At 35.3% G+C, this 15,438-nt stretch overlaps 1 protein-coding gene across 2 annotated transcripts; it reads right to left on the bottom strand.

Moving 5' to 3' along the window:
* Window positions 1-1,055: 1,055 nt before the first annotated feature.
* LOC138310589 (WD repeat-containing protein 86-like) lies at window positions 1,056-13,974 on the bottom strand. 2 transcript variants are annotated; one of them, XM_069251859.1, is made up of 4 exons: window positions 11,747-13,974; window positions 3,152-3,311; window positions 2,046-2,153; window positions 1,056-1,460 (listed from the first exon to the last, which is right to left on the bottom strand). In XM_069251859.1, the coding sequence occupies exons 1-4, from the start codon at window positions 12,494-12,496 to the stop codon at window positions 1,372-1,374; spliced, it is 1,107 nt and encodes a 368-aa protein (XP_069107960.1). In that variant the 5' UTR covers window positions 12,497-13,974; the 3' UTR covers window positions 1,056-1,371. The 2 variants fall into 2 exon arrangements, with proteins under 2 accessions (XP_069107960.1, XP_069107958.1); XM_069251857.1 differs by having other exon boundaries at window positions 1,056-1,464; window positions 2,050-2,153.
* Window positions 13,975-15,438: the final 1,464 nt, after the last annotated feature.

Raw genomic sequence — 15,438 nt, 5'->3', positions numbered from 1 at the left:
GATAAATATATGAACACTTAACACTAAGAACGCTTTTTAAAATTCCATTTATTGTGAAATATCTGACACTAAATAGTATGATGTAATAGATGATTGGATGCAATACAAATCTCTTTATAAAGCAACACGGTTACATTTAATGACTCCTCAAGTTCTGTCTGAACCACCAAAACATTCACCGTACAGGGCTCATCTCCTACGGAAGGTGTGTTATTAGTAAAACGTTATGTATATAAATAACATACATATCATTCCCTCCGATATCGTATGATCAATTAGTGATTTAATTAAAATTCAGGAAACGACTGCCTTAACTAAGTGTACTCCTACTACAGGGCCTGGCACCACAAAATTTCTCGGACAAGTCTATGTAAAATCTTATACTTCAGTAGAAAAAAAATCTGTCTGAGAAAAGTATAAAATCACGGATATCACTGTTCAACAGCTAATAACGACACATGTGCGTTGTATAATATTCAATATAAATAAGGCCCAATACTTCATCTTTACAATCATCTGAAACATATGAGGCAACTTACATGTATCATATAGTGTAAGAAACATAGCTAGGAAAGAAACATAATCAGCTTCCAAATTGATCTGTCTTTTCCACTACGCAGTTTATATAACGTACTTCATCTCATTTTATTAATAATTCGACATTCAAATACCGAATTGCTAAACACTCATACCCTATCTGCATTTGGTTAGGTTAAGAATAGTTTAACGTCCTATTAACAGCCAGGGTCATTCAAGCATTGATACTTTATCCAATAGTTCAGTTTAACTAATGACTGTGCCGCTTTTAAAATATCCCGCGAAAACGTTCTGTATGTATGACGTCATAATACTTGACGTACAATTCTTTCGGTCTATGAAAAAATAACCTCAAATATCTGACTAGTAGAAATAAGTGTAACTTTTGAAATTAAATTATAATAACATAATCTTAAATTTTAATAACATAATCCTAAATTATTATAAAATCTTAAATTATAATAACATAATCTTAAATTATAATAACATAATCTTAAATTAAAGTAATATGTCCCTTTTTTAGTCGTTACTTGAAACAATATAGTTCGAAATTAAGGCAATATTCACTCAATCTATTCCACGATTATTATGTAAAGCAAGTTAAATGTCCATGTCTTTAAGGGTTCGTTAATTGTTAGCCAGTATTATTCTAAATCAATTACAATCATTTTTTGCTTTATCATTCTGTCCGCCCTTTCAATACTTCAAAGCATGATGACTGCTACCCTCGAAATTATTAGGTCGCTCGAAACCAAGAACGAAAGAGCACACACAGTTCAGTAGAAATGGAGATATTTTTTATCGCTTATTGCAGTTCACTGTATTAAGATACTATTAGTTTTTCATAGTCGAGATTGTAGCAAGATCTGCTTTCCATGCTTGGATTTCTCCTTCATATGTCCCGATGTAGATTCTGTCGTCAACTATCTGCAAGAGAAAAGATAGGATATCGTTCATTATACAGGCCCCAACAACACAAACAGCCGACGGAAAGATTTCCGCGTGCGTGCGTGCGACGCGATCAAAGGATCAAATTGCCAGTGTCTTCTGTTGCTTTCAGTGTTATTTTACTGTGAGATAGATCAAGGTTGAATATAGTGTCATTGAAGTAACCCATGGAATATCGTGGTTGTGGTATAGGTAGTATTCCGAATTTGCATATTAAAGAGTTATCTGCACTTGCGGGTAGGTATTGATTGTGACGTCATGTGTTTAAGAGCGTAACGTCATACGTTTCGGAGAAAACGACGTTAATTGCGCTCACAAAATAATGACGTAACAATCGATACCTACCCGCAAGGGAGCTAACTCTGTAATATGCAAAGACGGAATACCTCAACAGGTCACAATATACTGGTAACCACATTTATTATTACCAGAGCAGACTCTGTAGTTTCAAAGACTATTGTTTGTCTTGAATGGTAAAATATTTATGTCTTAACTCAGCAATATATTCCTGGCATATGTGGTTGATGTAAATTCGTTTCAATAATAATATTTACACAAACTTACCAGAAAACGTGGCACGCTCTTCATCTGAGGTTGATACATTCTTGTAGGACACATGCTTGAGGCATCTATACATATAATGGTGCCCGTTGTAGTTCCAGCAAAAACTGCCAATGCAAAATATAACTTTAATATGTTTTCTTGCCGTCGCTGCTGTCTAAGAAGATGCATGATCAGCTTTGTAAAAAATATAAGCTTTATTTATCACTACGATCTGAAAGACGAATTTTTTTTTCTGTGAAAAATATAGCTTAAATCTTACGTCACTGATCACGTTATTCTGCGATACAATGCACATAAATAGTTAGGTGTATTATCATATGAAATACAACATTACGCATGTAATTGGTACCAACATTACAATTACTATTCAGTATTGTGTAATACATTTCTCAAAATGGACAGTTTCCACCAATACAATTGATGAGTATTTGTCCAGTATTTTAAAAGCTAATAATTGTCTGCTTTACAGAACTCACACGTTAGAAAAATATAATATCTATTTGATGACGATGGCTAAATCCCAATAATACATTATTTAACAATTTATGCCAATTTATGTATCCCATTTCAAAATAAATGTCGGCATTTGCCTAAACAGCTGAAATATATTCTGAAACAATATAAAAAACCATTGATTTCTTTTCTATATGATAAAATGATCCAAATATTTATTAGTTTTCTCTGTTGTCTAGGAGATTTTAATTGTAAATAGTAATACGGTCGTCTTCTAACTTCTCGGTAGATTGAATTTCCGTTTAGCTAAGGTCAGTAGAGCGTGGGTCATGGGTTCGAGCCCGTCTGGCGCCACACTACTTTCACATTGTTACAGTTGTATAATTTAGAATAATAGCGACTGTTGTATGAAAAATGGATATTTAGTTTCCTACATTATATCGAATTGAGAGTTGTCTCCCTGCTCTACAATAAACGGAATGTTCTGCAGTATGATTCGCAATGTAACAAAATAAAGATAAATCACGTACGTACAATGAAAGCTTGTCAGGTTTTTTTCCTGTAATATGAACGTTTAGTAATACAATATACAGAAATTCTGAACGTTTTCTGTTATATAATCATTTGGTGATAAATAAATGATACATACTGTATTCCCCCAATTTCGATAAGTCGTGCATAACAAGGGCACCTATTGACCCATGTTCCAGATCACCGGACGACATCCGACCTTTCTTGCTTTGTGTTGACCATTTCCTGACCATTCTGTCGGAACTCCCTGAGAATATGACATTTTTGTTTGTGTGAAGCTGAAAGTACACAATTTAAAACATTACTTGGTTTGTTAGGGCCATATATCCATACACCGGGTTATTCAAGAACGGTCTCTCTGTATACAAACTATTGTGTTGTGCGAATGTCTGTAGGTTTTGGGAGGCTGTGGTATGTGTATGTCTGCAAGTTTTGGAGGCTGTGGTATATGTATATCTGTATGTTTTGGAGGCTGTGGTATGTGTATATCTGTATGGAGGCTGTGGTATGTGTATATCTGTATGTTTCGGGAGGCTGTGGTATGTGTATATCTGTATGTTTTGGAGGCTGTGGTATGTGTATATCTGTATGGAGGCTGTGGTATGTGTATATCTGTATGTTTCGGGAGGCTGTGGTATGTGTATATCTGCATGTTTTGGAGGCTGTGGTATGTGTATGTCTGTATGTTTTGGAGGCTGTGGTATGTGTATGTCTGTATGTTTTGGAGGCTGTGGTATGTGAATGGCTGTATGTTTTGGAGGCTGTGGTATGTGAATGTCTATGTTTTGGGAGGCTGTGATATGTGTATGTCTGTATGTTTTGGAGGCTGTGGTATGTGTATATCGGTATGTTTTGGACGCGGTGGTATATGTATATCGGTATGTTTTGGAGGCTGTGGTATGTGTATGTCTGTATGTTTTGGAGGCTGTGGTATGTGTATGTCTGTATGTTTTGGAGGCTGTGGTATGTGAATGGCTGTATGTTTGGAGGCTGTGGTATGTGTAATGTCTATTTTTGGAGGCTGTGTATGTGTATGTCTGTATGTTTTGGAGGCTGTGGTATGTGTATATCTGAATGTTTTGGAGCTGTGGTATATGTATATCGGTATGTTTTGGAGGCTGTGGTATGTGATGCTGTATGTTTTGGAGGCTGTGGTATGTGATGTCTATGTTTTGGAGGCTGTGTATGTGTATGTCTGTATGTTTTGGAGGCTGTGGTATGTGTATATCTGTATGTTTTGGAGGCGGTGGTATATGTATATCGGTATGTTTTGGAGGCTGTGGTATGTGTATGTCTGTATGTTTTGGAGGCTGTGGTATGTGTATGTCTGTATGTTTTGGAGGCTGTGGTATGTGAATGGCTGTATGTTTTGGAGGCTGTGGTATGTGAATGTCTATGTTTTGGGAGGCTGTGATATGTGTATGTCTGTATGTTTTGGAGGCTGTGGTAGGTGTATATCTGAATGTTTTGGGAGGCTGTGGTATATGTATATCGGTATGTTTTGGAGTCTATGGTATGTGTATTTTTGTACGTTTTGGAGGTGTGGTATGTGTATATATGTATGTTTTGGAGGCTGTGGTATATGTATGTCTGTATAATTTAGAGGCTGTGGTATGAGTATGTCTGTATGATTTGGAAGCTGTGGGATGTGTATATCTGTATGTTTTGGACGCGGTGGTATATGTATATCGGTATGTTTTGGAGGCTGTGGTATGTGTATGTCTGTATGTTTTGGAGGCTGTGGTATGTGTATATCTGTATGTTTTGGGAGGCTGTGGTATGTGTATATCTGTATGTTTTGGAGGCTGTGGTATGTGTATATCTGTATGTTTTGGAGGCTGTGGTATATGTATATCTGTATGTTTTGGAGGCTGTGGTATATGTATATCTGTATGTTTTTGAGGCTGTGGTATATGTATGTCTGTATAATTTGAAGGCTGTCATATGTGTATATCTGTAGGTTTTTGGAGGCTGTGGGATGTGTATATCTGTATGTTTTGGAGGCTGTGGTATGTGTATGTCTGTATGTTTAGGAGGCTGTGGTATGTGTATGTCTGAATGTTTTGGGAGGTTGTGGTATGTGTATGTCTGAATGTTTTGGGTGGCTGTGGTATGTGTATATCTGTATGTTTTGAAGGCTGTGGTATGTGTATATCTGTATGTTTTGGGAGGCTGTGGTATGTTTATATCTGTATGTTTGGGAGGCTGTGGTTTGTGTATGTCTATATGTTTTTGGAGGCTGTGGTATGTGTATGTCTGTATGTTTTGGGAGGCTGTGGTATGTGTATGTCTGTATGTTTTGGAGGCTGTGGTTTGTGTACATGTATGTCTGTATGTTTTGGAGGCTGTGGTATGTGTACATGTATGTCTGTATGTTTTTTGAGGCTGCGATATTTTTGTGTGTCTCTTTGTTATAGTGAGACCATTGCCCTTTTTATAGTGCCATGCCACTAAAGCATGCCACCGAAGCCCACCCCATCCGGTCACCTTATGGTGACAACAAGTAAGTCTGCTACTTCCTTTATGCCGAGTGTTAAGCAGAAACATTAAGTTTATATGCTAGCAATGGTCCAATCTCTATAGTCCAGGGGTTCACATCACTTACGATCTCTACATCCCTGGACATTCTTATAGTAAACCTGGAGGCAAAAGAACAGAACAGATAAATTAGCCATTTGATGTACATCAAAAGAGCCATATAACGGTACACTGCGGTTGACTATGTGATTTGAAGTTGGTCGTCGTTCTCTCTGCAGTTTTCAAAGGATAAAAAAATTATTCATGCTTGTGATTGGTCTATGTGTTTTCATGAGATAGTCCAGGGCTGTAGAGATCGTAAATGATAGGAACCCTTGGAGTATTGAGGATGACAATGATCTATCTCGACCAGAAGAAAGAACACGGAGGCTTCCTCGCAGAGGAAAACACTCGAGCTAAGGACACAAGTAAGACAAAGGAAATATCAAAGAAGAAAGTCAGGAAGAAGCTATACCTGACGTCCAATCCTATTGGCATTTAATATTTATTGTCAATAAAACATTTGGAATTTAAAAAGAGAGGTCGAAAAATTGCCACTTAAGTCGTGTATTGTCAGCATGCAATGGAGACAGAAGGTGGAATTTTGACGCCTCTGAAGGCTTGGCAGATTTGTATAAAACGTGATGTGTCTATAGTACTTAATTATCATTCAACTAATTAAGTGAAAAAAAATCATATTCATTATTACACCTAGCGTTGATATCCTTAAGAATTATGGGAGTAGCTTCCCTTTCCGCGGTTAAGAACACCTCTTCAAAAATAAAATAATAACAGAAATGTCCTGCATTGATTCATGCACGACAAAGCCATGGACAAAATGGAGCTTAAAGAGAAAATCATTGGACGGAACATACATAGTTGGATGTAGATGAGTTATTTTCTGGGTCAACGTTGAACATAACTGATGATGACATTAATAATTGATTAGCAACACAGTACAATGTTACAGATAATTAAACCTAATACCCAGGTATACACATACAACGGCTGAAAGGCTTCATTAATATTATCTGCATGACATTACTATAGGTTCCAAATTGATGTCGGCAATCCGTAATGAGTTCATTTACATATCTGTTTATTGAAACAGAAAACGGTAATAACGTAGCATGCAACGTAATCAAATGATTAAAATAAGTACACATTGGCTTCTACAATCTGATTCACATACAGATCATTTTTACCAATACGTTTGACAAGAGGATATAATAAAAAAAAATCAAAAATAGTGCACGTACATCTGTCATGTTCAGGAACTAGGGGCCGCGGTGGCCGAGTGGTTAAGATGTACCGACATATTACCACATGCCTTGCACCGCTGGGTCGCAAGTTTGAATCCCATGCTGGGTAGTTGCAAGGTACTGACCGCTGGTCGGTGGTTTTTCTCCGGATACTCCGGCTTTCCTCCACCAACAAACCTTGCACGTCCTTAAATGACCCTGGCTGTTAATAGGACATTAAACTAATCAAACCAAAACCAAACTGGTAAGTTCCCTTAAAATTGATCTAGTAGTTTAGATGGAGTTGGATAGTACAAGCTGATTAAAGTATATTCCCTATCTGCGTTGAGGGAGAGAGTGGATGGGTCTATGATATTATGACAGATATGTCATTAAGTTTGGGTACATTGATGAATATCGTGTGGACATATCTTATATCGCAGTATATTCATTAGTACGGTACAAAACACAGTGGAAACGTCGTGTCAGTCGGTACAGACACAGCTGGTGAAATCAAGAACCGAAGCAGAGTTATCATTAATTCATCACGTGAATTGTTTCTCTTGGTGTATCCCTATAATTTATATACATACCTTATAGAAGTAAGTTTTCATATAAAAACAAAACATGTAATAAATATACAGACATATACACACGAAACATACGATATTCTTTCAGATACTGTTTTGGTGTGCATAAGACGTTTAGTATATTAAATTAATTTTAAACTCCTTTATATAAACATGTGCTATAAATTTATGAAATATCATTGTAATATTATCATTCGGTTTCAAAACCCAGAATTTATTGTCTATAAAATTACTGAATCCAGCTTTAACCAACTAGCAAAGAGTTGACTTATAGGAAAAATGTAGAATTGTGTATGGCACCGTGTTATTTTCTTTACTAGTACCGCAGATAATATATATCAACTTTAATTTGTCGTAGATGGAAATGCAGTAACTTCAGCCACACAGACCCATTGTGTTTGAAATGAATAGATTCAGCTTTATATTTACATATACTGTAAATATGGAAATTTTCGCGAGTGTTTTTTGTGTGTGTGTGATTTGCTTGAGTAAACGTTTCACGCTTAAACGCCGTTCTCGTAATTAGCGTAATACCAACGTTTATAGAAATGTAACATATAATGGATTAGACCAATATGGAAAACTTAAGGCATGAAAGGTATTACATGTATATGGTTTAAAAACACGTCTGTTAATAATGAATTTTCACCTTTGTCGGGCTCGTGTTATTTAGTTTATGTTCCATGAATATTCGATATCATCCGTAGAGGTATGTAATTCATGGGCCTACTTTCAAAATTTCGCCTATAATTGGTAAAAGAATAATTTTTTGTTGTCATTGTCTCTTCGTCACTCGCCTTGTCAAAGCATTCAACGCTATATCAACTTGTCAGATCTTTAAGTGAAACAATTGTAATGACTCGCATGACAGCACATTCAATTACTACAAGGCTGACTATAAATGGTCATGCTTAATTCATCACGTGATATTGCTGTTCGGGTATTCATCCGAGGGGGCGATTTTAAAGATTTATTCCCCTAAGAATTACATTTTCTCAAGTTCGAGTTAAGATGAAAAAATAGACTACTGGGTATTTGATGAAAAGTAATCAATCATTATTAAAAAAACGAAACAAAATAAACACATTTTGTTTCTCTGTTAAAATCTTGTTAGAGATACACATATTTACAAAGTGTACTAAACTTTCTATCAATTTAAGCCGAACAAACGTGAATGATATAACTTGAAAGGTTTGTACTGAATGCAATGAATCACCTGAACATAATGATACAGAAACTAAGTAATATTTGAAATAAAAAAAATTGTTCATATATTTAAGCCCTTGAAATGATTCTACACATGTTACTTTTCGCTGATAATCGCGGCTTAGAAGACATACTACATATACGTTTTTTTTTACACAAATTGATGATGAAGTTATCATAATCAATATCTCAGGAATTAATCTGTTTAACCACATTTAGACGGAGGAATATTCAGTTTTATGTTTCAATGTCAATATTACTACTTATGTTCTGTATCACTAATAAAAAAACACAATCTCGCGATCCTTTTCGTTATGCGATTACAATTACCATGTCTACTAATTTCTCTCACGTTTTATAACCGAGTTGTTATCTATATTGGCATATGTGCGACTTAGAGCAAATCAGAGCAAATGGATGAAGTTTTAAATTTTCATAACTTTATCGTATTTGGCGTCGTAACTTAATTCTAAATTATCAATTTTGAATTCATGATCTATCTTTTTATTCTCGAAAAAAAGTTGTTTAACTACAGCATATCTAATGACAGTATCAAAGTTTACATTTAAACAATTTAACATTTTATCAACTCGTGCGCATGTTATTTATTTGTTGCTTTTTAATTATCTTACATTTGACCTATTGTTTAAATATTTGTTTCAAGAGACAGTTATCATTTTCATTAACTATTTTATGTTTTGTCTTCCAGCGATCATGTTGATTAAACAACGTACCAGATACAGAAAACAAATGCAAGGCGGAGAACCCCCAAAAACCACCGATCTACATTGAGTAGTAACCAAGTGCCCGATGTTAGTTTCGAAATCACTTACTAGAAAATAAATGGATGGGAAACATGGGTACGAGTTGTTAGCAGGTATTTGTTCATATACTTGTATTAAACTTGTAAAGAAAAGGATTGGTATAACTTATTGTTAACTTAGTTTGATTTTACTTCCAATTAACAGCCAGCGTCATTTAAGGACGAACCACGTTTGATAGTGAAGGAAAACCTGAGTACCCAGAGAAAAACCACCGCCCAGCATTCAGTACCCGGTAACTGCCCCACAAGGGATTCCAACTCGCGACCCAGAGGTGGAGGACTTGTGTTAATGTGTTGGGACATCATAACCATCCGGGCACCGCGGCTCCGTGACGGGGTATAAATGACAGATATCTGAGCGCATGTAAATTGCATAATTGCATAAATTGCATACCATTGTGGAGAAGACATTACTATGATGGTATAACTTGTGTCTGTTCCAATTGAACATATATAAACATATTTAAAGAGAACCAATATCGGAAATAGAGAAAATATAATATTTCAATGTGTGCAGTATATTGTACGCGTGAGAGAAATATGACAAATCTAATACCTCTAAATTGCAATAGAATTATCGATCACTACGTATATATACTTTGTCTCAGAATAAATCTAGTAACCTCTCGCTACAAGAGGATGAGCGCGATAGGTTAGGTTAGGCACATCTCATCAGCTATTAGACTTTGCCAGAATCTTCCTGTAGCTGAGAGATATATGTATATTTGTGTATAAAATTAAATGTCAAATTGTATTATAACTGAAAGTGTAAAAAATATTTTAAAGTATGAACAGTATATATGGTTGTGTGTTGAAGGAATATCCTCCGTTGTCAGGACACTTCATGTTAAGAATATACTATGATTTTTTTTTATTACATTTTGATTTTGAGCCTAACAAAAAATAAAACAAAGAATTGTACATAAATGACAATAAAATATATTTTGAATCGAAAGGAATCAATATTGTAATGTGGCACGAACCAGGAAATACCAATTCAAACAGTTAGTGTGTTTTATTAATATGCCGTTACCTTAACTCTATACCATCAGTCTGTAAATATTAATTACGTTTCATGTTGCAAATGAATGGGACGAATTGTGCCCCAGGGGATAAAAAAAGATCGCATGCATATTTGTCCTCATTTTTTAAAATTTGGTATTACGTTAAATAAATAGTGCATGTATACCAGGGGAGCAGATGATGTTTCTACATGTCCTTCCATAGTCAAAGAGGGCTCCATAGAAAGGTATCAATATCAATAGGCCAAGATCGATCAATGTCAGACCTAGTTTGCTATGCTGTACAAATTAGATAATATAGATCTCTTCGTACATTAAAATGTTCTACAAGGCCAAGATCAACACCTACGATATGTTTGAATGATTATTCAAATGTAAATATACAATTTATAAGGCAATGAAGCTATGCCTATTGAAAGCAGAACCCAGTATGACTCTCGCAAGTTTTTATTTTGCAGTATTAAATACTTTTTTTGTATTAATATAAATTTGTACTAATATCTCCCGTTTACATTGACGTAATATATATATATACAAGTATTTGATAATGTAAATTGAATCAATTAAAAGTCCAACTTGCTTTCCGAAACGACTTTTATTTTTTTTTAAATGAAAAAAAAAAACAACAACAAAAAACAACAAACGAAATGTAAAATGTGAAATAAGTTATTGTATAGGGTTGTAAAAGGTATAAGCTTATCATTAATACTTCACTTAGCATCACCTTCCGAACAATGTAACTCAAATAAATATACATATTTCATAACGCGGGTTGTTTTATGTTTCCCGCCGCCTTCGTCCAAATTACCATTACCACCCATTAGTTGAATAAAACATCAAACTATCGAAATAAATCTTCACTGTTAATTAACATAGATTGTACTTGGACTTGTATTTGTTTAGTATTTTAACCCCATCTGAGGCCGTCACTATAAACATTCTTTATATTATCATAGTTAAGTGTTATCTTTGGTTTCGAAAAGGTGGTTGGACTTAACAGATGATTTATCTAATCACATATCATTTAGCCACTTATTTTCGCAGGGTGATATTTTCGCGATTTCGTTCCGTGGTATTTATATGATCGCCAAAAATTTGATTCGCTAAACATTAAATAAATGGTAAAAACATTTATACTCTCAAAAGAAAATTCACGAAAAATGAATAACGATAAAATTTATCGTTTCTCGTTTTTATTTCATTTAACTAAAATCTTGACCCGCGGAAATGTTGACCCACGGAATGTTGATCTGCTGAAATGTTGATCCGCAAAAATAACTGGCTTAACAGTAATATGCATTTTATTTTACTTACACATAGGCAAAGTACGGCGCTACGATGACCAAATAAACGAGCTTTATGGGCGCCCGTGTCCAGTTCCCATTGTCGGATGGTTGCGTCATCCCCACCAGTGTACAGCAGTCGTTTCTCCATGTCGATCTTAACACACAGAATCGGGGAGGAATTAGCGGTGAACTCTAGTTTTGTCTCCCCCGTAGCGAAGTTCCAGGCACGGACCGTCCCATCGCCGGACCCGGTAATTACCATTTCCCCTTCCGGTATCACAAACATAGAATTTATCAGTCTGGTATGACCTGTAAGTGTGTATAAACACTCTCCCGTGGAGAAATTGAATATCTTTGCAGTTTTATCGAAGGAAGATGAAAATAACATATTTTCGTGAACTTCCAGATTTTTTATCATGCAGCTGTGACCCTCGAATGTCAATAGGTGGTCCCCGGAATTGAAATTCCACTTTATGATTGTTTTATCACCGCTTCCTGTAACAACATATTCCTCAAGAGCTAATATACATGTAATGTAACCCTGATGGCCTTTGAGAACGTCCACACACTTTCTTGTTGTGATTTCCCAGATACGAACTACACCATCCTCACCTCCGGATACTAAAAAGTCACGGTTAGGACTTATGCAAATATAATTTATGCGTCTGTCGTGCTTTTCGTCGTAGGTAAACTCCGGGTAAGGAATCGTTATTTCACTGAACGTAGATTTCACACCAATTTCCTCGTCGGATGGTACTTTAGAACTTTCGGAACCCATTTTTCACAAACCTATCTATCCATGAACATCTGTTATAAAGCAAACTATGATTGCGTTCAGATTGATTTCTTAATCTTTTAACAGAAACACATAATTATCGTATTTACCTTATGGCAAGATAGGTCAGCTAGACATCGTAAGTAACAAAATCTTTCCTGGATAATAGTGAATTATTGCCAATCGTAGCCTCAATATCCAGGTCAAGATTATTTCCGTCTGTTTATCACTGTGTTGCTTTTTTGATTATGGGCAACCAAATAACTGTTTTTTTACCACTTTCGTTGGCTATTCGCTGTCATTTCACCAAAATATTCCCGAATTGCTATTTTTCAATTAGTACCAGACAAATCTTCCAGCGAACTATTTCTGACACTCAAAAGAGTGTTAAGAAATGTCTTCACTAATACTATGTAATCTATGTTTCATAAAGGCTTAAGAACAGACAGGTTTTCTGTCAAGTCGTTGGCCTGATAGAATCTTCCTGTACAATGATGATTTGTTGTCGTGATGTAGTTGATAGAGACTGTAACGGAACTTAACGCTCACGTGGTTATTATGACACAATGCTATCTGCACGAGTTGTTTTGGTAGTTCCCCGGCTTTCTTTCGGTAAGTCTACGCCACAGGTAATCGATGAATTATTAAAAGGCAATGACTTTGTACAAGTTGTTTTCTCATCAGCTCCTATGAAATCACAGCGAAATGAGAAGAAAAAGTCACTTCAATGTTATAAATAGGACTGTTCGTGTCGGTATGACATAGAATTTCAAATTATAAATCTACTATCATTATAATCATACCCTCTATTACCTATGCTCATCTTTACAAAAGGCTTTCAATAATGACTCACCCAATAAGGATGCAAATTTAGTGAATTAGTAATAATTAAGTAAATGTAGAATTATGAAAGAGTTTATTCGTATGTTCTTCCAATCAATGTTTCAAACAATCTTCATGAGATGCTGAACTGATTTCTGCACTCACTGAACGGTCAAGGTCGAGTCCATATAAAGCCAATTGGTTAAACTAATGATCCATTTCAAACATCCATTAGTTCAGTCACTATGAAAGAGTTTTGCATTCATTTCTTTCATGTTTATAATCCCCAACTGTCATAGTCTATAAAACTGAAGCATTTTCCTTCGTTTTGAAGTCGAATATTAAACCCCACCAACTGTATGGCTAAGACTGTGTATTACATCCGAATATTATCAGAGTCGAATGAGTCAATGGATATCCCACAGCGGAGAAATCACCCTTCGCTAGTTCCTGTCCTGTTTTAGCTGGCCAAAATCACAAGTCACCGTTATTGGCAATACAATATCCATCGGTTTGTTTCTCTCTAATCCAATTTTTCTAGGTAAGTTCTTTTTTATGCAAATGATATCCCAATATTGATTTCCAAAACTACGAAATTAAAACTTAGTTACAATAACTAATTTGGATACTTGATACACTTAGAACGCACTTGTCAATAATCTCCACAACAAATGAGCTAAATAGTTAGATACAATGGAAGAAGTGTTTGCTATAAACAACTAGTATATCATTCCATATGAATACACGCTAAGTCGTTAAAATATATCAAATCCTTTGAAGTATTTATTAAAATATTGTCAGCAGTGACAATGAATTTCCATGTGAATGCATGCAAAGTCGTTAAAATCTATCAAATCCTTTGAATAAAGTTTTATTTGAATATTGTTAGCAATGACAATGAACTTCCGTCTGACGTCAAAACTTTGCGTCGATATTACTAGATAAATGGCAATATAAATATCTGTCCTGTTCTGGGAAAATAAATATCAATAATGCACTGTAAAACTATATATAAGTTTTTTGTCCATGGACATGTTATCCTTTTTTCTGCTTAGTGCTGGAAATCGTTTCATTCCCTTTGAATACGGCGTTATGTTTTACGGATCGAAGATTAACTCGTCGTCAATACTGTGTTGTTAATTACAGTATCCTCTCTGGTTACCAAGCTGATGGTCCACTGCCACAGACAAACGGTTGTCTCACAGACAATCTCACATGGTGGATGATTGCCACCTACCTACCAAGTAGTGCATGGATGCAATAACTTTTCTGTACTGCGTTAGGCTATTCACTCTGCTTCCCGGTAAAGTATAATGTGTTATATCCGGTGCCCGATGCTTCAACGTATGATTAAAACATGTTTAGTTCCAATGGGAAATCCTGGTGTTTTGCTGTCACACTCCAGTGGCCTTTCACACATCCACCACGTGGCATCAGACTCTAAGTGTCCTCTGTGACTTAAACCACGCAAATAGTTTACTAAATACTTTATTAAGTGGGGGAACTTTCATGTTGAAAAAATACAGTCTTTTTTATTGCCTTACACTCTATCAATACACCTAATATGCCTATGTGTTTATTTCATAGGTATGGATGACTTGGCGCATATCGATTAACTGGGAACAAACGACTGCTGTATTAATTAATCATACATTTTATTATGTTGTTTTTTATGTTTAACCATAATTATTTTGTATACGTACAATTTGAAGAGACGCCACATTATTTTTTACTTTGTTTAATAACCCCCTATGAACATATTTGTACTTTGTTTAATATGAACATGCATACCATTATAGATGGATATGTACGAAATTGAATGTGAAAGAACCCATATTTAAATATAGTGGCAAGCATGATATCTCGTATTTGTTCCAGAATGATTGTGTTAAGTTATCTCTAAAACTACAAACACAAAACATTAATATAATATGTCACCCTATATGGGGTGATACAGGAGAATCTTAACACTAGGCATAAGATTCTTCAGTTGTCAAACACTCGGACATAACGCACAATGTTCGGTCACTTTTACGTCACGCCGGAATTTCATTGGAAAAAGCGATGAACAGTAAAATAATATAAGCGCAATACTATTTTTTTAATTGAAAAACGGAAAAGAT

This window comes from Argopecten irradians, chromosome 16 (assembly GCF_041381155.1).
Source record: "Argopecten irradians isolate NY chromosome 16, Ai_NY, whole genome shotgun sequence".
Lineage (NCBI taxonomy): Eukaryota > Metazoa > Mollusca > Bivalvia > Pectinida > Pectinidae > Argopecten > Argopecten irradians.
This window is presented reverse-complemented; position numbering and strand designations above follow the sequence as displayed.

Coding starts and splice junctions, on each gene's coding strand:
- LOC138310589 (XM_069251859.1), bottom strand. CDS start 12,496: ATGGGTTCCGAAAGTTCTAAAGTACCATCCGACGAGGAAATTGGTGTG. Junction 3,312..11,746: donor GCGCCGTACTTTGCCTATGT/GTAAGTAAAATA, acceptor GTGTACTTTCAG/CTTCACACAAACAAAAATGT. Junction 1,461..2,045: donor CGTGCCACGTTTTCTGGTAA/GTTTGTGTAAAT, acceptor TCTTGCAGATAG/TTGACGACAGAATCTACATC.